Here is a 24,654-nt window from a genome sequence, read left to right on the forward strand (position 1 = left end):
ATATGTTAAAATGAAGTTTTTCAACAAAAAAATCACCACAGTTCAATTACAGAAAATTAGAAGTAAATATGTTTTACCAATAAAAACGTATATAATGGTAGGTAATAAAAACGGCACGAACATAACTTAACGTATGTATAAGACAAAAGGCTAAGACACACTTTAATGTTGTCATTCTCTGGACATAAAAACTCACACATGAAAAACATCGGTCATCAATTGTATGCATACAAGATAATAGAATCAACTCAATTTCATCAGTTCTTTTTTTACATTTTTTTAATGGATTAGAGGCGACTGGCAACATTCGCTTTTTGGTGACATCGAAAGAATTTCTTCAGTGCCTAAGGAATTTCTTGAATTATTTAGTACACGAAAGCCTACATTTAGGCGTTATGTTTATGTTTGCTGTAACAGGGTTCGCCAATCTGTGCCGGCAACATCATTAATAGAACAAACAGCATGCTAAATTTTGTTACACGATAAATATTTGCATATGTACAATAAAACTACACTATAGTTTGCGTTATAGTATAGACACAGACATTTGCCATTGATCTTAACATCATAACATAATTCTTTCGTCCACTTTGTCTACACTTCCTCATATCTCATTGTTAGTATCTATCTTTGAATATTTGGAAATCGGTAATGCTGCTGTTGTTTTCTTCCGGTGTACCAAAAGTATTAAAAAACAGCAAGAATGAACCTACAAACAAGATTTTTACATCTGACGAGCCGAAACAAACTAGTACACATTTGATATTTATAGAATTCAAGCCAATATTGAAATCCAATGAAAAAGTGTTGACAATATGGTTTTGGTTTAAATTTTAAACAAGTACGAGGAGCAAAATGGCCTGTACTAAATTAAGAAATTTCTTTCTACTTTTGTTTTGTGAATGCAAAAAGACATTTAGAAACCTCTATTATGTGAGTATGCAAATTGTAAAATTTTGTTTTATTTATTTATTTTTGTATTTTATTGGTTTAGGATTACATCAAAAACATTTTTTTGTATTACATTAAAACAAATATAACAAAATTCAAATTTTAATTCGTAATATTGATGGCTCTGCCCTGCATTGTAATATCAACGATCTTCCTATAAAACATTCTTTTATAGCACATGTACGCCGTTACGAAAGCGTTACGTTTTTGAATTTGTCTTCGAATCTCTTCGCTATATGAAGCATTCTTTTCCAAAGATTTGATTCTCACCAGTAAAACAGCGTTATCGTTCCTCAAAAAAGTGAATCTAACTTGGTTTCTTTAGATTCACTTTGGTTGTGCGGCTAAATATTTGAGCAATTTTTCGATCGCCGGTGGCACCTTTGGTATATGGTCACCCTGTGCAAGATGGTAAAAAAATACATTAATCATGTTTTTAAATTCCCATTGGTGATCAACCATGAGCATTAGTCACACATGGTTTACTCATCGTACCTGCGGCAGAAAACCGTTGCCATCAGCGACATAATCGACTCGATAAACTACTCCATCGTCTCCGACGTACTGGTAGAAACCTTGCGAACGAAGTCCTTCCGCAGCAGTGCCCTTGTCTTCGATGCGTCCTGCTTCTTCCGCTAAAATTCCGTTTTCGGTTTCAAATCTACATAGATAGTTTACAAAGCGCTAATAACTTAAAAGTTCTGTTTCAAATTGCCAAGCTTCACTCACACATAGTGGTAACCGTCGTTTTCCACCTGGTTTTCCAGACGTATGATTTTCCATCCATCGGGGGCGTATGCTGGCTTGGGAGCAACCTTCACCTGGGCTATTCTAGCCAACGTTGGAACAGGGGTAGGTGGCAGTGCAGATGGTGCTGAAGTAGTGGTTGCTGGTTTTGGTGGGTTAGTATCAGCTGCATTAGCTCCCGCTCCAGAAGCACCTGCTGCGCCACCTGCACTGCCCGCAGATCCTGCCTGACCTGCGCCGCTGCCACTGGGTCCTTCCACGTGCTTGTATCGGTTGTCAACGTGCACGTAGCGGCCATCATTTCTAGGCACGTATTTACCATCATTACCCGAATTGTATCGTCCATCATTTCGATTGTAGTAGCGACGATCGTTCGAGTAACGGTACGTGTTGTACGGATATTGAAGATATCTAGGATCAACGTACGGCTGGTATGGTCGGGGCCGCTGAGTGGTCAGCTCTCTCGGCGATGGTCTGTATTTGCCATCGTCCTGACCCAAGACGCATGCCAATACAGCGCCTAGAACGATAAAGCTCTAACAACAGGCAGTTTAGTGAGTTTAAGCTAAAATCAATATTATTACAAGCTACCACTTACCAAATGGAGACGCATTGTGAATTCACCGCAAGCTACAACCGTTACGCACAATTAGAAAAGTGTGTTTAATTTCCGTTCAACATGATTGTCTTTTTATATACGCCCAGCTGTACTGTGGCGCTTCATAATCATTCCTTGACATAAATCGAATAGTCACATTTCCCAGGGATGATGAATTTATTTGATTAGAAACTGATGCAAATATAATCATCGGAAAGGTGTCGGTTCTTCCAAGCATCGCGTAAATATGAGCTGGATTCTATATACCATTGAGTGTGGTTCAACTTGCGCGTCGCACTCACAACTGCCTCTGTATCGCAAAATCAGTGAACATTAAATTTATTACAAAAATGCTCGATATTTTTCACCTTTTCGCTCGTGTCCCCTGGAGCCCGGTAAGAGTTATTATCCTGCCGCCGAATGTCAATTGATAAACCAGATGAACCTGTTGCTGTTGTTGGGGTGATAGGTGGAGAATGATACGTTTTTCATCTCGTAAAATATACTAATTTAGAGGCTGGTCGAGTGTAGCTAGAATGTACACACATGTGTGACAAAGGTATGGCAAGTGAGCTTAGAGTCAGTTGTGTGAGAGACGTGGGCGTGAACGCATTGTCATTCTACTGTGGTGCATTTGAAGTTAAACAGCTCGTGAAATTAAGTGGAAGTGTTTATAAATTGGGTATCCATTTTACTATACATCTTAATATGAAGTGATTAAAGCTTGTAATTGAAAGTATAAGGTTCAATTTCAAATATGATTTTAGGCCTTCGTATATTTTATTTTATATTATATATATGCTTATAAAGTGACCTCCAATTTAATCGTGTCGCTTAGGTCAATCAAGCACAACTAAAAAGGAGTTTAATACTGCCAAACAAAAATGATAATGAAACAACTAGTTTATGGGCTTATCCTTAAACAATGTTTTATTAATTGAAACAAATCCTTATCCAGAAGTAAGTTTTTAAGCTATATAATAAAATTCATATGTATTGAAGATACGACATAATATTACGTACCACAACTATTTACGAAAAATATCATACAATAATGTATTATATTCAACAATTGATTCACTCGGCTGAAGTATTAACCAGCTGAAATTTTAAAAGGGAATGATTAAAACCTAAGTCTTACCTAAATTTAATATATTTTGTAAGACACGTTGTACGTATTTATGTAATCTAATATCGTACAGTTTGAAAAATAATACAAAATATTTTCATTTCTAATTCGTAAAATATCATTAAACAACGATTTTCACGTTCAAATTCACACAATAATTGAATATAGCTCTGTTTTGAATGGTGATTTTAACATTCCTATTGTAAATTCAATTTATTCGAGTTATAAAAAAGTCAACACTCCAACCAAACAATCTGGTACAAGTGAATTTTGCAATAAGCAAAATGACCTCATAAACAATATCACCCTAACCTTTCCTACGATTCACCCACTCAGAAATATGTCATAAGCCCAAACAGAACCAGAACCGATTGAAATTCATACAGACGCAACTCACCTTCCCGCACACTATATCCAATTGAATGCGTAAGAATACGTCTCAAGACCTATTTTTAAACTCTCATCGGGACCTCTTCCATTGACTGCAATCGCCCACGAAAACAAAATCCAAACAAATCCTCCACTACGCAACCATCGCGAAGATGTCCCCTTTGTCATCCTGCGCTTACCAACGCGGACCGGATCTTCTTGCCCGAAGATTCAAGGTTTCAGGTGAGATTTCACGGTCTCGCAGTCTTCGTTCGTGTGGTCTCGTTGGATCGCATCGCTTCGTCCATTTGTTTAGCATACGTGTGATACGCGCCGATACAGACCGGAAAATCGAAGGCCACTAGTTTCGTCATCACGATGGGTATCATCATCATCATTACTATTATTATTATTATTAATGCTATTACTACCACAAGGCGGGCATGTGTTTGGATGCTGTCGATATAAATCTTTGTGGGTCAGATACCAGGAGAGCAGTATAAAATTATACATCGATACGTGCAAGGTCGCTTGTGGATTGCATTGCCGCCTGCTCGATAGGGGATTTTAAATTCGAAACAGCATCACACAGGAGTCCGAAACAAAACAGCGACGCCAACAAAAGCAGTCTGTTTGCATAACCCATCGCCATCTTAAGCGATACTCAATGTCAAGTTCAGCGGGCGCGGGTGTGGAGGGAATAGAGGATTTTTTCGCCGTAAATAGAAGCTTTTTTGCGTATAAAAAAGTAAACAAATGAGTAACTGCAAACAAACTATCAAAGCATCACTTTTCCCTTGGATAGTCACTGAATCGGTAGAAAAGAGTTCAACGAACGAGTAAGCGACGAACCCACCTGTTTAAGACACACACAAAAAATAATGTTGTACGACACCATCAGCTAGTTTAAAAGAATGGTGGTTTTTATTTCCTTTGTCACTTTACGCTTCAGAAACATGACTAGTTGCTGCCAAGTGCCCGGGACCTGTATCACTAACTTATTTCGCTAAAAGGGGACAGAGTTTGCTAGCTGCTTTAACTATACGGATCCACGCTTGTTCCGGCTCAGGTTTGCCAGCAGTCGGAGGGCGCGCTCAATTGCCTCCGGGATTGGTGGTGGTGTCGGCAGATGGTCACCCTGTGGCTGGAAACCATTCTCGTCGGCGATGTACTGCACCGAGACTCGATTACCCTCCGGGTCGGTGTACGAGTACTGTCCCTGTGCCACCTGATCGTACGTAAAATAGATCGATTGAGGGATGAAACGCAAGTTCTCGAAATGATGGATGTGTCCCTTCTGTACACCTACCTGAGCTTGCTCTTCTCCCAAGTTTTTCAGTGTACCCTGTTCTTCCGCCACAATGCCATTGGAAGTTTCGTACGCATACTGGTATGTACCGTCCGGGTTGACTTCCGCGTCCTGTCGCAGCACGGTTGCGTCCTTATCTGCCGCTACGGTTGCAATTAACGCGATCACGAGCACACTGGCGAGCTAGAACACAGACACATAAAAGTGAAATAGTTTGCACATTTAATGGCAATCCTTTAAAACACATTTTTTAGCACCGTAATGAAATATAATCCAAAAATCGTTAATTCAACAATATTTCGCACTAACGCCACCACACACCTTATTCATGTTGACTGTGTACACTTTGATTACGGCCACACGGAACCTAATTCCACTGCTTAACGTCACGCTAGAAGAGAATCGAAGAAGCAATACACTACTGTTGGCTGTCGAGCTTGGATCCGATATCTGGCAGCAGCCGCAGCGAGGCGTTGGCTATTTATATCGGTTCGTGCGACAATGTGCGATCGCTTTTTTTGTTTTGTTTGGTGTGTGTCTTCTGCCGAGCTCGTGTCGTTTTTCGGAGTTTTTTTTTTCGTTTCGAGTTGTATGGGAGAATTCGGCTCCAAAAAACACGAGCCAGCGTCCGGTTGTCCTAGCAAATCACCATAAGGCGCACACCGATCGTTTTCTTCTACCTTCTTCTGGACAAACCCAGGCCACCCAGTCCACGGGGAATGCTTGATAGAAACGATAAACGAAGGAGACAACACGATAGAAAGAGAGTAAAAGAGAGAGAGAAAAGACAACGGAGGGCCTAGAAACAAGTTGTTCGTTAGACAAAATTTGCATAAATTTCAACGACACCCTCCACAGTCGGAAGATTTGATTGCCCGTGCGGATCAATGGCAGATGGACCATCACCGTCAGGGGCTATTGCATCATTGACAGGTAGTAGTAGTAGTAGTAGCCATCGGCGACAGACGACGCAGCAAGCAGAAGAAGATCACACAAGAAGCGCACCCAAATCGTTATGATCTAGGCACACACGAGCATGAGGTGATCTTGCAGGGTCAAACTATTCTCTCTTTCTCTCGCCGCTCCTACACTTTGCCATGATTTCGAGCAAGATGTCGAAGCTTACCTCTCTAACTGTATGCTTGATATGCCAATCGCAGGAATGCAGCTGTTGTATCGCAGTGCCAGCTAGTCGCCTCCACGGGTCCCTGAAAACCAATTTTAGCTCCATAAATGCATTCAAATCCAAGGGCATTTCGCGGTAAAATATGCGTGCCGCTGCCATTTGCACCCCGCCTGCACGAAGGAAATGAATCCGATCGAGCGATAGTGAAAGCACCCGCCGTCGAATGAAGCCGTGCTGAAGTCAATTAAGTTAAACGATGTAAAATATTTGCCGATTAGCAAATTCGGTACGCATCATGTTGGTGGGGGGGGGGGGGGGAGTAAGGAGAATCAATACCCGTGCCACATCCTGGACGGTTTGCGATCGTTAAGATGGCCCAGCACAGGATTACGGGCGGAAATCGTGGTGGTAACGCCCAGCCGTAAATATTCTTTAGGGTTCATGAATATTCATATTTATACACTAGCCCGAAGGCGGCGGATGTTGTACAGGCTCTCGTGGGCATAATCAAAACAATTAATAAACACCGCTTCGATCGGTGCTGCTAAATCCATCACGCTTCCAAGAAATTTGTATCCGACTCGAGGGCTAACTAACGATGGAGAGTTTGCGATGGAGAGGGTTGGGAGTGTTTTTGTGTTGGTGGCTAAATTTGGTGAAGATATATGCCCGGTGGGCTATTCTATTTCCATGTGATACTATATAAGAACAATGGGTGAAAATCCTCTTAACCGGAAATTAACCTTCTTGTTTTTTGGGAGTGGATAAAAGCCTAAAGATGCAGTATGAAATATTGAAAGTATTTTTTTTAATTTTTAAATATTTTAGTTATACACAGGGGCCGATTAAACACTACGCAAACTAAGTGGCCGCACGAGGAAACCACCTTCCTGCTCACTATTAAATTTGCTTCTCAATCTATCTCTGGTTTAGAATTTCTCATACAACTACTCGCTCGACACTTTAGAAAGGCCTACATTTGTATGACCGCTGAGAGCCTGAACTCGTGTTAATCCGCCACTGGTTGTATATGTTTAACTTCCTTGCGATGTGAAACCTAATATAGCATATAACCTATTAAAATGAATATAACTTTCTTGTAATATGTGTATACCAAATGTGTATACATACAATCTTTTCAACAAAAAGCTCTGAAGTACATCATATTCGATGATTATATCATTCAGAATTAAATCTAAGCGATGGGTGGTCCATCCAGACATGCACCGGCTCCGGTTAAGAGATGGGGTTGTGTAATTCAACCTTAAGGCCGGGGAACATGGTCCGTACTCGCTAGTGTAATTTCGCATCTAGCGGTGGAAGCTTTTTTAGTAATCGATGGAATGGTCGAGCTGGATCTAAAAAAAGTGATTATTTTTTCATCGAACTTTCCGGCGGAAATAACTGAAATGCATGCAGAACATGTGTATGTACCTATTACAAAACATTTTCAGTCCAGTTTAAGTAAAAAATACATAAACATAACGTAAACATTTTCTGAAACGGTTCAGAATGTAGTGCCAAAATGCTTCGGTCAACCGCCGCCAGATGCGCTAGTGAAAATGGAGCCCCGGCCTTTATACCGGTAGTAAAATACTAAATACATAATAATAATTCATGTAAAACTTTCTTAGGCCAGCCTAACTGCGAGAGACGAGAAGAAGAACCCGGCAGGTTTTTCAATTATGTTCACAACGACAGCATTTCTTTTTTGAGCAATTTTAGTTTTCTTCCAGTGTCCATCAATGCCTAGAATATTTTAAAGTTTTAAATTTTCTGGATCTTTTCAATATATTTTATGTTAAAGTTATGTTTTAGTTCTTAAATTAACTTACTATTCATTCGTTCATTTAGTTGTAGATGTTTGTGTATGTGACAGTATAGCCTAATAAAAAAAATATAAATTTTGTTTTCTGAAATAGCTTTATTCCATCTGAAAACAGTGACAGCAGCAGCAACAGCAGTGAAAACAGTAAAGAATAAACTCGATAATGAATGTAATATATACTTCAAACGTCCCATAGTGACTTCTGCCAACCGATTTGACTAGCCGATTGAAACAAAGAAGGCGCCACACGGGAAGAAGGCGCATCCTAAGGTACGCAAAGCCTGTGTAACATACGTAAGCCGATACACCTTCCACATAGATACCCACGAACCAACCAATAAACATAATCTTACCATAGTTCATTCATCCGGACACTCAGGCCCACCCGATGCCACTTGCCTTGAGATTGAAACGTTCGTTTCGCTTCGCCAGTTTATGGTGCTGATCGGTGCGTTTTATGAGCAGACGGCCCATGTAAGAACGAAAAGCTCGCAGGCAGAAGCGTCCGATGCGCGCGCGCGCGAATCATACACAGGATGCTGACGGGTGATTAGTTTGATGGGTGGCAAAAACAGCTATCGATGTGTCGGAGGGATTAGCTAAAAAGCCTGCCTGGGTGAAGGATAACGCTAGACGCTGATACGAAACGTTCGATAATGATGACGCGTTGTTGTGTTCAACGATTAGGAGATGTGCGAAGGTTTTGTTGTACCTTACAGTGCGGAAATCGATGCGTGTGCCACGAGTGTGAATAAGACAATTTGTTTTATATTAAGATACAGAAAAGGTGTTATGATTTATTCACATAACTTGTTGGGTATAGGATTGCCCCGCGACGTGTGGTATGAGCGAGTAATGTATTTCGTTTTCACTGTTTTCTAAACCTAAATGAGCGACTGACGATGGAGTTTTCTACGTGCTAAATGTGTTCGCTTTCCTCTCCTTCAGTACCTCCGCGAAGCATCATCACTCGGTGGCAGACTGGCCAAGTACTCGAGCGCACGCTGGATTGCTGGTGGGATTGGTGGTGGCGTAGGCAGGTGATCACCGAGCGGCTGGAAACCGTTCTCGTCCGCAATGTACTGCACCCGAATGAGCTGCCCGTCCGGTGCGGTGTACGAATACTCTCCTTGAGCCACCTGCGAAAACGAAGAAGCTGCTTAGTGGCAATGCGACGAACCTCACCGTTTAACCTTCTGCGCCAGGACGAGGTGTGAACGGGTGCTCATGTCTGCGCATGAGCTGTTCACGATCCAAGGACGAGTTTCGATCGGAGTGGTTTAGTCGATGGATATCGGCGTGAGCTAGCCACAAAGTATCAATTAATTACTCGTTCTCTGCGCGGCACACGACACACGCATTGAAACGGTGAAGAGGGTGATTGCTATCGATCGTTGTGTTGTTGTCGGATCGTGCCACTTGTACAGTGGTGTAGTTGATGTCTGTGTGGGATTTAAAGTGTAAGTAAATAAATAAACCAATCCGCCGCAAAAGGGCTTTCGCAACAGACCGACAACGATAAATGCCGACCGGTTGGCAACTTGGTAGCATTTGCGCTGGTAAAATTGTGCAATTGCCTATCAGTTTGCGCTTCAGGCTATCGCGTTGATATTGTGAGATTTTTGTTTCCAAAATTTCGACCCAATGACTTTAACAATTGCTCCATCGAAAAGCATGAGAATCAAGCTGATTAAAATGGCAAACCATGGCCAGAAAAAAAATGCTTCAAACCTAACCCTGTCACCACAAATCTGCTGCTTTATTGCAAACTAAGCGCCACGCTCGGATTTGCAACATTGGTTTTATTGGTGGCTTCAAAAATCATAACGAGATTGAACCATATCATTGCCCACCCACCCCACGGGGGGCCATGATTGCCAATTGGATCGTCAAAGGTTTGGCCAACATTTGACACTAAAAAGACAGCGGCCGTCGCTGCACGCCAACCTAAATGAAAACACTCACCCGCACACCCGTTGTAAGAGTGTGGCTGATGGGACTCCCGGGCACACTTTACCGAAAGGAAGCCAATTAACCTTTCCGAAGTGCTGCCGTTTTATTTTTGCACCACCATCTCTCACCCATCGACGGGTCACGAACACCAAAAAGCGAGAGAGAGAAAAAAAAAACCGAACCAGATCGTTGCGCAACCAAGCGGCGGTAATCCGTGTGACCATTCGGATCTGGATCCTGTTCGATTGCACCAGGCTCCGGTTGTGCACGGGCGGGAACGGGAACCGTATGGCGTTTGCATATCTGCTCGTCAAAAGCCAACAGCATTTCAGTCAAAGTGATCATGTCAACCCGTCTCCGAAAGCAACAGTCACAGTAAATTCTCTCCACTGCCAGTGACATCCACGACCTTAGGGGAGGTGCGTCACCATCAGCCCTAGAAATTCCATCGAACGGTGCGCGCTGGGATGGCGATGAAGCAAACAGCTTAGAAAGAAAAGTCACACTGATGAACGAGCCCGTCAGCGGGTCACAGGGCAATGCGGGGGCCAAAAGATGCTATAAATATTTGCTTGGTAAAGCGGATTTGATTAATGGACTTACAGCAATTGAGGGTGGATTGCCGCATTCGCGGGGACGGGTGGGTCGGTTTGCTTTAATCGATGCAATCAGGGGCGCGTTTCACATTTCATTTCACTCTTACATAAAAGAATATTTTGTTTCCCCCAACAAGCTAACTGGGTCGAGTCAAAATGCTTTCTAGCGTGGGTTTTGTTGAGTGTTAAGGTCAGTTGCACAAAAATGATTACCAAATTGTTCAATTTATGCAATCGTATCAATCTATCAATATAATCAATAGTTTTGTCAATGGTATAAATCGTTTATAAAGAACTCTAAGCAAGAGTCATTCTAGTTTTAATAGTGTGATCGGGTTATTATAAAAAATATTTTGTTAAAAACAAACCTTCGTTTGTATCTTTTAGGACGGCATGTCAAAAATAAAATAAATTAATGAAATCGCACAGAAGGTCTTAAATGCTTTAACGATTATTTTTTTAATGAATTGGATTTTAAATCGACCTATGAACTAAACATCTTATGAACACTTCCGAACGATAAGTCCTCGTTGAAGGATAAAATTGATCATTTGTTACATTTACATAAAACAAAATATCAAATTTTTTTTATAACAATTTAATCTTTTAAAGTAGGAACCAAATAAATTATTTTGTGGGGGTGGTTTCATACAATTTTAAGATGTTTTTTAGAACGAAATTTGGACTCTGAACACTCTAGATACAAAAATACTCATGGAACCGATTTTCAGTTTACATTTTTTATCCCTTACATTCCTATTGCTCGTGTTCGAGATAATTTAAATTTATCTAATTTAATTTAATCTGATTAAAAGGATAGTGCTTATTATGATTGATATTTGTTACCAAAGCTCGTGTTAATAAAGGTTAGAATCATTTAAAACGATTTGAAATGTATCATAAATATTGTGACTGTTTTTTAACAAAACAAATAGTTTTGAGATGAACAATTGTTTGTTTGCATGATCTTTAAGAACAAAGTAAACTGATTTTAACTGCTTAATGGGAATGGAAAATACATTTGGAAATAGAAATGGGTACTGGCAAAATGTAACAGAATTGTTGAAATAGCACACCTATTGTTATTCAAACTATTGACGGCCAGTTCCGGTTGGTAAAAAAATCGTCAAGCGCAGCAAAAGTTTATACTAGGATCCAAAGAACTATAGAAGTCCTCCATAGAACTAAATCCTGCATATGTACAAAACTATCAAACTTTTACATGTTAAATCAAAAATCATCTGCCTAAGGTCCGTAGGTCAAAGGTGCAGCCCGCCAACGAACATTATGTTTTAAAGGACTTGATGGGATACTTGTAGATACATGTCTAATTACTTTTTGACCCCGGTTTGAATTTTTATTGTCAAAAATAACGAGATTGAACTTCAGCTTCACTATTTTTATCCAATCCGGCCTGCACACACAAAATATTGAACGACCTTGCGCTAATCAATGAAATTGTAACACGAATAGCCAAATTGAAGAAGTCTAGGCCCAATCGAAAAGGATCTAAAGGGACAGCTAGCTATCGAATCGAAAATAATTCATTTACACTTTCTCTCTATGAGCACACATTCTATAACTGTCCTTTTTGAACCGAGTTATTCTTTAGTAGAACTTTCACCATCTCACCTGTGCTTCCTGCTCAGTGCCAGGATTTTTCAGAAAACCCTGCTCCTCTGTCACAATACCATTGCCCGTCTCGTAACTCCAACTGTAGCTTCCGTCTGGGTTCACCTCCTGCTCCTGGCGTATGATGGGAATCGGTTCGGTAGCCGGTCCCTGTGGAGCACATTCCACGCCACCGAACGCCAGCAACAGCACGACACAGGCGCAAATCTGTACACACGAAAGAGTATGCAATTAACACTTGGGGCACTCGAATTTTTTCACCAAACTTACTATCACTTTCATTCTGGTTTCGTTAAAGCACACACAAAAACTAATGTCCGATTGAAGTGTTGTAGTATCACACGAAATTAAACGCTGGAAGGAACTCGAAGACGAAAGCTGTCTATGCGCTGGGCGATCCTGCTCGGAGGTGGTGACGTTACGTTCTGCCGCTGGGAGGGCACTTTGTGGGAGATATTTATACATCCCTCCCGGAGGTTTCGCTGCGGAGGATACGGTGCTGCCGAATATCGCGCGCTCGTGCACTTATGCGGTAGAGGTGCGCTATCGACTATACACTACCTCCACCGTTGAGTGTTTGGTGTGATTGTTGCGGAGAGAAGACACGGCGAGAGCAGCGGAATGCTGTGTCCGAATGGTGTGTGTGTGTGTCCCTTTTGCCGCTTCTTCGTGGCGATCTTTTCGTCTGACACACTGACTGGCCACCAAAACCTACCGACCCCAACCTATGCACGCATACAGTGCTCTGTCTCTGTTTTTCTCTCTGCCCATCCCCCGTCTGCAAACTGTACAGTCGCACGCGAACTGGGAGGTACTTGATTATTGTTATTATTACCATAGTCGCAGCTCATGAAGAAGCCGGCACGCCGGCCGCTGGACAAGCTGAAGATGATCTTTCCCGCCTCGTCCAGCCCAGCGCCAACCGCCACCGCCTCAATTTCGTGACATTTCGGCCTCGTCTCTCCGGTGCAGCTGGTTTGAAGTACGCAGCACATGAAAAGAGGGCGCTACCCGGTGCCATCTACACCTCGGCCGCTTGCTGGATGGCGCTTCGCCGTAAAGTCAAGGGGACAGATTCGACGATATGGGGGCAAAGACGGGTGGATGCAGATAGCAGACAGTGTTTGAGGGAGTTGGTGGTGGAAACTTAAGCCACTTTTATTTTCATTTTGGATGATCTTCGTTCGAGCACTGGGAAATGATAACGGGACGGTGGTACCGTGTGAAGTAACTGGGCAAATTAACCGTAATCGATTTTATTTTATTATTTTGATTGCATTATTACGATAACCTTTCAACAGCATCGTCAGCAGCGATGACAGAGTAATAAACTAGTGCATAAAAAATAGGTTAAGGTGGGCTAAGTTATTATTCTTCATTATTTGGCATGTACGCACTAGTTTCAATATTTTTTACATTTTAATCAAAGCCTATTTTTTGCACAAAAATAAAGATGATATTTATTAATCGTAGACAAATAGTTTGTCTAGCCATAGATAAACAGTTTTTCTTATAATATTTAACCATTTTTGGTACTCACAACACCCTCTTCTTTTCATCTTTTAACCTTAGGTTCAATCAAATCGCCTGTGATAAAACCAAATCTAAATGAATGCAGACTTCCGATCGATGTTCGCTAGCGATTCCTTATTTGTCCTTCTTTGTGTCGATATAATGCTGCTCCAAGAACGACACCCCAAACAGCCTAACCGTTCGATCCATTCATGGGGAAATACCATCAACGTACGACAAATTATTGCCTTCCGTTCAGCAGACGCCAGTCTAATACCAGAATGGTATCTTGCCATCCACTAATGGACTTACCCATTCGCATAAAACCACCGCACCTAACGGTAGCTCAGACCAATGGGTCGAGAATCTTCCAACAACAACATAACACAAAAACGGATACTGCTTGTGGTCAGGCCACAGAAAAATCAAGTTATCAATTATGACGCCCGTTCGACTCCGTCGAAATCAGCATGACTCCCTCGAACGATCGAAACGGGGCGAGATGTCAAGGAAGATGTGCGTCCCCTTTCGTTCGTAAAGAGTGAAACCAGTTTCACCTTTAAATCTGCCATCCGTACGTGTGCGTCTGCTTGGCAAGAACGCGTACGCGAATGCGAAACATGCGTAAAGCGTCGTGAAGATGCTCTGGTGGACATCGGCGAACTTCGAACCCGTTCGCGAGTGGCCACACCAGACTGACCTTATGAAGTTGTGACTTGGGGAAGAAGGTAAACCCGTATTGTGACTCGATCCGAAACGCCACACCACATATTGAGAGTTGAAAAAAACGAACCAAAGAAAAGGATGTCATCTTGGTGGGCATTGCGGAGGCCACTTCACAGATTCTGGAAGGCGTATATTCCGCTATGACTCGTCTGCCTCGCCATGGTCATCAGAAAATGATCATCATTGTTGCTCGGCATCCCCGACCGAACTACCAACTACCGGGGGCTAGGGGGACACGTTCCTACTTCTCCCGCCATGGATGCCCAATCGCCTCGAACGGGTGGCTAAACGTAGCAACAATGAAGAATTGATTTATTATCTTCAGCATAATTGACACCTTCAAAGACGTTTGGCTGATAAAAAGACGATATTCTTTGGCGGAGTACAGCGGTCACACTGTAAACTGCACGATGCTGCACATACATATGTGTTTATTTTTTACGTTCCAATACAACCCCTGCCTGAAAAGCTCGACGCATTGCAGAGTCAAACGAAACGGTTCGTACATGGTATGAATGAAATTGTTCCAACGTGTAAAGGTCTGTAGTGGACGCTGTTTGTCTGTGGTATGTTTTATTTATATCACAACATGTGGGATAAGATGGTCGAGTCGTAAAATGGACATTGAAGTTGGACGCAGCGTAAAAATGTCAAAAGTTTCAGCAATTGGATTAACGGTCGTCGGCTACGATGCCCTACGTTTTAGGGTGTGGTGGCGACTTTTGAAGACATTATTGGCTATAAGGGAGGATAATTAAGCGAAATGAGGTGAATGTTACACCCGTGAACTTACAATATTTGCCCCTCTGCTTGTAGGGCAGATGCAAACTAAAATGGTTTAGCAATACAAGTACTATTTTTCACGCAGGATGAGGGATATTGTTTACTGTTAAAGTAAAAGTGTGGTAATTGAACTGTTTGTTAAAATGATCCCGATTAAAGCTTTCATATGTTGTGAACAGATAACGAAAGTATAAAGCTGAAATATACAATACTTTCATAACAATAGATATGATACATAACATTGAAGTTTAATTTCTAATATTCAACCCATAATACGTACGAGAATTTCATACATGGAGCTCTCATAACGCCTGAAGCTATGCAATTTCGCATGATTATCCATGTTCAATAGCACTTGACATATTTGTAGTACGTTGTTGTGGTGGAATTATAGAGGGTTTTGATCTAGATTACAACTAAGCTAATGATTACTTCTTCTTCATATTATTCATCTATTTCTATTTTTTTAAATAGTTCAAGTTATGTTTAAGTCTAGATTAGTAGCTATATAGGATATTATTTTTAGGACTTTAGGAGCAAAGTTTTTTAGGCCGTCCACAAGTACAGAGAAGGCGTGGTAGGCCCAAATTGAGGTGGCAAGATGGCGTGGAGGCGTCCGCCATTCAGACCGGTATAACGGACTGGCAGACGAAGGCGTGAGACCGTGTGCGGACGAAAGCGTAATTTTCCAGTGACAACAACGCTCAACACAATTAAAATTAGCCTCAACTTACATAAAATGACAATCAGCTTCAAGTATATTGTAAAGTCGCTGCAAATCTATAACATTTTATAATTATTGTCAGTTATATATTACATCTCCGACAACAAACATACAAAGCCTTATGTGATCAGTATTTACCATAATAACCTATCAATAATAAATTTATCCTTACTGAGTTTGGCTTTCCCTTTTTAAGTTTGAATTACTGCAGTAGAACCCACGCGATTATTAAGCGATAATGAATGGTTAATAAATATCATTCCATGTAATATTTTGTTAGTCAAGCTTCCGTGAACCGCCAATCGATGTGTGGTGACCAACCTGACAGTTTCCTTTTGGAGCGTCCCACCTTCTTTGGTTTTTCTTGGCTATCCTCCAAGTACCCATGTCACGACTCACACAGAGGCGGGTGGTAATCTAGGCGGATAATTCAGTTCGATCGCAGTACACAAACCACTCCACATGAGGATGACATTTTAAAGCATTGTGATCGAAAAGCGCGATCCCAAAGGCTGTGACCATTACGGAGGATGGCATGTAGGGGCATCAAGTCATGCGAATTGAGGGTCAAACGAGTGTCTTCCTTTTTGAGCTCGATTCGGCTCATGTACGGAGCGATATCGCACTCGAAACTGAGTTCGTTTGAGTGCCCTATGGTTTACCTAGACCATCTCCGAACCTGTCACGATTTTTCGAAGCCGGCTCCGTTCCGATTAGATGTTCGATGATCCCCGTCTGATGGTGCTTCAAATTGACTTGTACAAATTATGCTCATCGCTCGTGCTTCTATTTCGATACATTATCTTCACGCCTTTGTTGAACTGCGGATGGATCTGGTAGCATGGAACATAAATCAGTCGGTATGCACGGTTGAACTGTGAAATGGCAATTATGCACGTTGTGATGACATTAAAGAGACATGTCTATAATTTATGGATGAGTGTGATGAGACTATAAGGGAGTGGAAAAACGCTTTCAAGAAGCATAGTAAATTATCCCCCCCTCCAGGTCAAAGAAGGGTTTGCATGATGTAAGGGAATTTCTTGCAAGTGATCTTATGAATTATTTCAACTTATTCTACTAAAACAAATTTCAATAAACGTGTACTTAAGTATATCTATTAGTTATTTTGAAGTGACCATACTCTGTACACCTCATCTCTCTAGTGTGCATCTCATGTCGGAGCTTTTTTCAAAGAGATGCGACAAGCTTTTAAGTCGACTGCTTCAGAGTCGACTTCGAGTCGAGCTTTTTCCATTCATTCATCTTCAACGCTAAAGATCACACCATGACTCCAGACACTCAGGCGGCCTTCGTCTTTCGCGCCGGTCAAGTTCAAGTTCAAACCAGTTCCCAGGCAGCTTGAACCTCCCGCACTGTCATCATCATCTTCCCGCTTACTTTTCTCAACATCGTTAACACAGAGACGTACTCGAAGTGTTTCGTTTTCTTTTTTTATTACAACCGTTCACCATTTCACCTTATTTACAGCGAGTGAACTATTTTTCTCATTTTTTGTATCGTTTCGCTTCAATTTCGTTGGTTTCGTTTGAGTTTTTGCTTGTCGTTTTAAATGCACTTTGCACGATAGTGGTGTTTTGTGGGCTTAATGTGATACGTTGGCGCTTTTAATACTGATAACCGGACTGAGGATTAAAGGACCCATTACCCGACGGTCTTCCGGGTGCGCTGGGACGCGGGGCTGCGGGAGCTCCCGGACCACCCGATGGATATCCAGCGCCACCTCCGGGTGCGGCAGGACCTCCAGCGGCAGGATAGCCAGCCGAACCACCGGCCGGTCCACTCGGGTAGCCTCCCTGGCCAGGACGTCCACCAGCAGGACCGGTGGCTCCTGGACCGCCAGCTCCAGAAGGATATCCACCCGAACCAGTCACCGAGCCGGGATAGCCTTGGGATGGCTTGCCAGCACCAGGATAGCCACCAGCACCGCTTGGACCTCCTGGGCCTCCGGCACTACCACCAGCAGCCTGAGCGGCAGCGATCGCATCAAGTCCCTTCTGAATCTCTGCCGGAATCGGCGGTGGCGTTGGTAGATGATCTCCCTGTGGCTGGAATCCGTTCTCGTCCGCGATGTACGTCACGGTGATAACCTGCCCGTCCGGAGCGGTATAGGAGTAGGAACCCTGCACGCTTGGAATCTCATTGTCGGAACCCTTGTTCTTGATCTCACCCTGCTCCTGCACCTTAATACCGTTGGCCGTTTCGTAGCTAAAAGAAAATAACAGTGAGTATGAGACATGATGATCTCAAAATAATCCAGAAACGCACTTACCTGTATTTGTAGGTTCCATCGCCGTTGTTCATGTTTTCGTAGGAAATGATTTCTATCGGTGGTTGACTTGGACCAGCTGGAGCAGCTCCTGGGGCACCTCCACCAAATCCACTGCCTCCCGACGAGAATCCACCCGAAGGAGCTCCAGAACCGCCGCCAAACGATGATGGTGCACCTCCACCGAATCCACTCGAAGGCGGACCATAAGCAGGTGCCGGCGTTCCTGGACGACCAGCAGCTGGGCCCCCTCCTGTATAGCAAAATATCATGCAAATTCGTTTCTTCACGATTTAAACTCCACAGACTTACCAACTCCACCCGGTCGCTGCGCTTGTCCTCCGAAACCACCGGCACTTGGGCCGGCACCACCAAATCCTGCTCCAGACGGAGCACCACCTCCGAAGCCACCACTACCCGGTGCCGTTCCTGGACCTCCGAAGCCTCCGGATCCTCCCGGACCACCTGGCGCACCGCCAGGGCGGGAACCACCGCCCGGCGAAGGAGCCGTCAGCCCGGGACCACCTCCAGCAGCAGCCGCTCCCGGCGGAGGTAGATAATTGTTGTCCAGGCGGGCACACGAGCAGGCCGCTACCAGCGTTGCGAGCAAGAACTGCAAAGACAAGGTGTTGCAAAGGGATGATACAATCGACCGTAACCTTAGTACCTGAGACACACTGTTACGCTGTTGCAATGCGAGTGCCGCAAGAGTGACCCATAAAAACTGGAGTAAGCCGCTCCATCCCACGCTTCAGCGGTCACGATATTATCATAAAAGCATCTCGAGCAGAAACCAAACACGGGGCCGAGGTCTTTGAGTGTCTTTCAATGCAAACATTGTTATGCATCTAATGGAGGAAGGACGGAGCCGGCTGGGGCCAGTGTCTTAAAGAGTGGCCTTTCTTATCGCACCATAAGAATAGTCTCGAGTGGGATCGTATTGCAGCGCGTCAATCGACAGTTGCACAAGTGGAGGATGCCTTCTTTTGGGCACCTATCTTTCTCGATCGTTTCCAGCGCCAGTAAGTCATGCACCAACATTGTGTGCCTGAGTGCACTCGCGAGCGGGGCATGTTGGTACGATGTTAGCGGATGCGAAACTCGAACACACATACCTGCCAGCGCGGCCCGATGGCAAAATGGCAAACGATTCGATTGAATTGAGAAATGAAGACGCTCGAGATTGAGCGCCAAGAGGAGGACGGCGTAGGAATTCTGTTTCTTTTCCTTTTCTGCATTTGTCGCTTGTGAAAATAAAGCGGATTTTGTGGTGCTGGAAGTCACGCTTGGTGTCGAAACACTGTGCGCATCGGTACGGACGGCACAACATAATTACCGACGACCTTACCCCGTGTTTTGAGAACAGGGTAATGGAGTGGGAAAGGGTCTCTCTCTTAACTGATAAACCTTTCATGTTTCTGCTTCTATTTCCCGCTTTGTGACACCTGGCACAGCATTTGAAAATGACGTTACCATTGAAAGCTCTGGGAACAGAGCAAATAAAACCAAATCTTTCTTTAGGCAAATGATTGAATTGGGTGCAAGAAAACTGGCAATTGTTGCTGATAAACTAACAATCCCAGAGAAGCCAGAGTGCTTTTTTCGAAACTGTTTCAATTGCATTGTATTGTGAATCGGAGTCTTGCATGGACATGCGTCCTAGATGTCGGTGGCAGCACAGATACTAGCCGGAGCTCAATGCAAATGGGATCATTTACACTGAAATCGTGAACCTAAGGGGGAAGTCACAAAAGACTCCTATGTGATGCAAATAAGTCATAAAAACAGTACTTCTGGGGCAGTAGTGAGCGCATGACCAGAACGATCGTCGTTTTTAGCAATGCGGTTGGCGCATTTAACTGTGCATGTTGCAGATATGCTTGCGAACTAGGTATTCCGTCATCACTGTTTTTGATGCTGCTTCCTTTTGTTGTTTCGGTTGGGGGCAAGATTAGGAAATGCAGTAGCTCATTATGCTTATGTTTCATAGTGTTTTGCATCTCTTCATGGTTTGGTTTCTACGCATACCTATTTGCAGACTCATGGACAAATAATTTAAACATGTTTTATGAATGATAGTTTTAAATAATAGCTAATACAAATCATATTTATGATAATCGTTTGATTTAATTTGTTAGGTATTTTAATATTGAAACTCGAAAGATGTTGAGAAATTTTATATTATATTTCAACCAACATACAACAAAGAGACTCTTTGACCAAATACTAAATTATGTTGTTGCTAATATTACATAAAAAATATTATTACATAAAACCATTACATAAAAATATTATTAAGAAAGATTATTTTAGCTTGATTGTCGCGAGCATCTTTGTGTATTGTTTACATGAAATATTTAGATATATAATTTTTATCTTAATAGCTTTCCAGTTATAATATGCATCCGCATGTTTTAACTTTTCATACTCTTCTCTGATTTATTCAATTCGATGTTCACTAATAATTCTAGACAGGGATTCACTTAGAGAGCATATTTCTTGAATGAGAACTGAACTCATATTATGTCGTGAATGAACTTGACGACTTGTTCACGATACCATACAATAAATGTGTCACAGAAGGATCAATAGCCGAATTTAGCAGCTTAGATATAGATTTATCAATACTTATAAATTTTAATAGGGTTATAGGTTTTCAAATAAAATATAAAAATTTTACACTTTATATTAACCTTGGTAGCGCATTTCAAATTGATTATCCATTGTCATTATTATTTTAGTAAAAAAAACTACTTTACTGTTGGAAAGATCATGAGATACATAGTCACATAGTTAAAACAAACCACAGTTCTCAGCACAAAAAAGAACATCGACAGAGACACACCTTGCCGTACACAGTTGTGGTAGCAACAGAAGCTCTCAGTCGGCGTTGAGTTGACCTCTTGTCTCAATGACTCCCAGCTACATGTTTTGTGAGGACATTCGTGAAGATTCTCCCTCGCAATTGAGCTGCCAGCCCGATAGAGCATATGGAACGATCGTGCTGTGGGACAACCACCATACATCCAAAGATGACCTTTTGCAATGCTTGAGTATTTGGCAAAACAGGAAAATAGTACATCGGTAAAAAAGAACAGCAGACAAACCCTCAGAAAGGAACACATCTCGGGCGATGGAAAACTTGTGTTTAATCAAAAATTTTACAGCTTAATAGCGTTACCCAATAGCGGTCGGCGAGCGCAGCGGCCAAAATGGGATACAAATTTAATAAACCATTACTGATCGAGTAACAGCCGCAAGACAATCGGATTATGTGTTCCTTTCACCACCCGCTTGCAACCACCGGGGTAACCGAACCCAATCGGCTGCCGATCGTTGGTGGTTGTATCTTGTTTTTTTTTTATCACTAGTTAATGCTGCATGCCTGCACACCGCTTTTGACCCCGAGGATGGGTCTGAACCTAAGCAGTGTGTTTAATCGCAAACGCCTAGGCAAGTGGATATCTTTATAAAAGTGGCATGATAGAATAGGTCTGCCGCCAAGGATTGACTGTTTCATCACAGACGAGCTGTACATATTCTCTCGAAGATTGTTAAGGAATCGAGATGGAATGCAAAAAACAAACCGTTTCGGTGGTGACCTTTCCGGCCCGCGCTTTGTCGTCGAAATCGTCAAGGATGATTATTTGCTATCATTACAATCAATTAAATGTAAACACCACAAACCGCGGCCATCGGAGGGTTTCTCTTTTCGGGCTCACTCAAGAGTGTAAACGTGACGCGGTGTGCTTGCGTGATGATAATAAGGAGTTCCCCGGGTAGGATTCGAAGGCGCTGTGCAGTTGTGCGACTCTTCGACACCCTTTTCGGGACGAGCATAATAACAACGAGCACACGAAGTGTTTCCCAATCCGGCCACAATCATAATGGTATTGCTGCTTGCAAACAAGCACAATCAGGTATTGGGCCGTGTACAGTACGCCACCCTATTGGTTAACAGGGCCAGGTGAGAACGATTCTCGAACATCGGGGCAGGATGGGTGCTCATTAGTATGGGATTACGGTAATCAACGCTTTGGAATGGAGCGCGATTAGTATAAATGACATGATGAGTGGCTTCTACCGGCAATTGAGTGTACATAATTTTATGGCAGGAGTAGCCACGAGGCTTTCGGTATTGTCAAGGCAATAATGCTTCTGGGTGGTTTGAGTGGTTTTATGCTGGTGCAAAATGGTGTTACGTGTTAAAGCGTAATTTTATGAAAATAAAAGCAGATCCAATTGGTCTTGCAATAACCAATGGAGATGGAATATGCTACTTGTGTGTGAAGAAAAATGTTTTTTAATATAATTTGATATTTTGTCTGCCTAACACTTCTTTGATTTTAAAAAAAGTACTTGAAAAAATATGTGTTTTATCTAATGAAAACATTATAACTCTACAAAAAGAAACAATTTTTAAAGATGAATAAACATGAAAAGAAGTTTTGAGTAGTATTGTTTAAATGTAATGTACTGTATGTCAGACGTGTCTTCAATTGTTGAATAAATCTTTTGCCTTTTACCAAAGATTTCCATTATGAGATACTTTAATACATTTATATATGTTATTTACATGACTTTTATACAGATTATAAGCTAAACTTTATTTTTAATTTACACATCAGTACGAAAACAAGACAAATAACAACAATTTAAGTTTAAGCAACAGTTGAATAACATCGTGACTGACCTTGTATACACGATATTACTTTAAATGAAAGACAAAACGTATGTATAAATTTGAATACAAAATAGAACTAACAGTAAACAAATATGTGTAATACTTTTATTCATTTTGATGTAATCAAAAACATATAAAAACCATTTTAAGGTAATATTAATTAGATGATTTTTTCACTTGTTTCATTGTTGGTATTCTTTTTACGTTCCAAAACGCTAAACTTAAGCACATTTTACACAATTATCAAATGTAAATACATCAAAGGCCTTCAACAGAGTTTGTAAGGTGATCAAAGAGCCAAAAATTGTATTCAATAACACAAAACAATATTCCACTTTCAGTGGCAAAGTAGTCGCAATACACTGGAAAACAAAACACTTCTATTCTAGCAACTATATTATACAAATAAATTCACTTACAACTTTCATGATGAATAACAGATAACAGATCACAAACTCAAACAATCAAAAACAAATCTGTATCACAGATAAAGGTACTATGTTGCACTTGTGCATGCAACTGAAGAGCGAAACTGCAAACGCTGCAGTTGTCAATAGCACCAACGCAGCACGGACACGCGAGCACCGAGCACTGAGTAAGGGATGACACTCCACAGTAGGAAGAGGCACAGATCCGAATGTGTTGCTGTGAGCGGTAAGTTCTGCTTTATATATAATCCTCTTCATTCGTGCGCTCGCCGTACCGATTGTTTTAATGCAGTCGGGTCTCGCGCATCCCTCCAAAGTCCCTTCTTTCTCTCTAGCGCACTGTGCGACAATGGCACTGCAATGCTGGGGGTGGTGGTGGAGCTGGTGCTAGCGATGATGGCACCAGGTCCCCCTAGTCCCGAGCCCGAGAATCTGCGTGGTTCACTTTCCAGCCTTGCCAGCGGGTCGATATCGAGCCGCATTGGGAGGGTGGTGGAAGATACACTGGGCGAAATGAAATCGAGAGTCATCGAAGGCTCAGAAAGAGAAAGGAAGGGTAAGCCAAGCGATCTGAGGCTGGAGTGGTGAAGAAGCTTGTGAATCAAATGCAGTAAGTGCAGCATGAAGTATGGAAATGACCCCAAATTTTGGCTTGATTTTGTGTGATGATTTTGAGTTAGCTTTGATGGATAGCAAGATTATGAATTATTATGAGAAACATTTACCCACTCTTTACGTACCATAAAAATTAACCACGGCATATATACATAAACACAAAACAATGAAAAAGCAAACGATTAAAAGAATGAAAAAGCAATTAAATGATAAAATGTATGCTTCAATTACGAAGTGCAGTATAAATATTATTTAAATTAATTAAACTTGTGTGAACAGGAATACTATAACTTAATTTATTTCACAAAAAGCCAGTTTTGTCTAATTTTAGCTCTAGTTTCATGGTTCCTGCATAATGAAGAAAAAACACGCTACACAAAATACAAATTTAGCAAAACACGTGCATCACAAAACTAATTTCTGTGTGACGATCTGTTAACGTCGAATATCACCACTTCAGAATGACAGATGCTCGGACGGACGACAATCGAATACAATGTGCATCGATTTGTTTCGCTCGATCGATTGGCGATCATTAAATAAACAACGGTTCAAATTTACGATTCCCCGATTAACACTCGACGATTTCCTTCCGTTGCTGCCGTGGGATGCATACTGTCAGGGATGTCATCCTACGGTTGAATCCACCTGGTT

General features: G+C 42.0%; 2 protein-coding genes across 2 annotated transcripts; both read right to left on the minus strand.

Moving 5' to 3' along the window:
* Window positions 1-929: 929 nt before the first annotated feature.
* LOC1279293 (uncharacterized) lies at window positions 930-12,621 on the minus strand. Its single transcript, XM_318993.5, has 10 exons — window positions 12,509-12,621; window positions 12,239-12,445; window positions 9,005-9,196; window positions 5,425-5,580; window positions 5,104-5,286; window positions 4,848-5,022; window positions 2,297-2,328; window positions 1,681-2,234; window positions 1,447-1,612; window positions 930-1,350 (listed from the first exon to the last, which is right to left on the minus strand). Exons 1-10 carry the CDS (start codon window positions 12,518-12,520, stop codon window positions 1,279-1,281), a joined length of 1,749 nt encoding a protein of 582 aa, XP_318993.5. The 5' UTR covers window positions 12,521-12,621; the 3' UTR covers window positions 930-1,278.
* Window positions 12,622-17,423: 4,802 nt separating this feature from the next.
* On the minus strand, window positions 17,424-23,608 carry LOC1279296 (pupal cuticle protein 36). Its single transcript, XM_318997.6, has 4 exons — window positions 23,377-23,608; window positions 18,586-18,886; window positions 18,277-18,526; window positions 17,424-18,212 (listed from the first exon to the last, which is right to left on the minus strand). Exons 1-4 carry the CDS (start codon window positions 23,383-23,385, stop codon window positions 17,612-17,614), a joined length of 1,161 nt encoding a protein of 386 aa, XP_318997.6. The 5' UTR covers window positions 23,386-23,608; the 3' UTR covers window positions 17,424-17,611.
* Window positions 23,609-24,654: the final 1,046 nt, after the last annotated feature.

This window comes from Anopheles gambiae, chromosome 3 (genome assembly GCF_943734735.2).
Source record: "Anopheles gambiae chromosome 3, idAnoGambNW_F1_1, whole genome shotgun sequence".
In the NCBI taxonomy this organism is placed as follows: Eukaryota; Metazoa; Arthropoda; class Insecta; order Diptera; family Culicidae; genus Anopheles; species Anopheles gambiae.

Excerpts from the sequence above, each read along its gene's own strand:
- LOC1279293 (XM_318993.5), bottom strand. Across the intron at positions 9,197-12,238 it reads GCACTGAGCAGGAAGCACAG|GTGGCTCAAGGAGAGTATTC; the intron begins GTGAGATGGTGA and ends TCGTTTTCGCAG. Across the intron at positions 5,023-5,103 it reads TGGGAGAAGAGCAAGCTCAG|GTGGCACAGGGACAGTACTC; the intron begins GTAGGTGTACAG and ends ACGTACGATCAG.
- LOC1279296 (XM_318997.6), bottom strand. Across the intron at positions 18,527-18,585 it reads GCAGCGACCGGGTGGAGTTG|GAGGGGGCCCAGCTGCTGGT; the intron begins GTAAGTCTGTGG and ends TTTGCTATACAG. Across the intron at positions 18,213-18,276 it reads GATGGAACCTACAAATACAG|CTACGAAACGGCCAACGGTA; the intron begins GTAAGTGCGTTT and ends ATTTTCTTTTAG.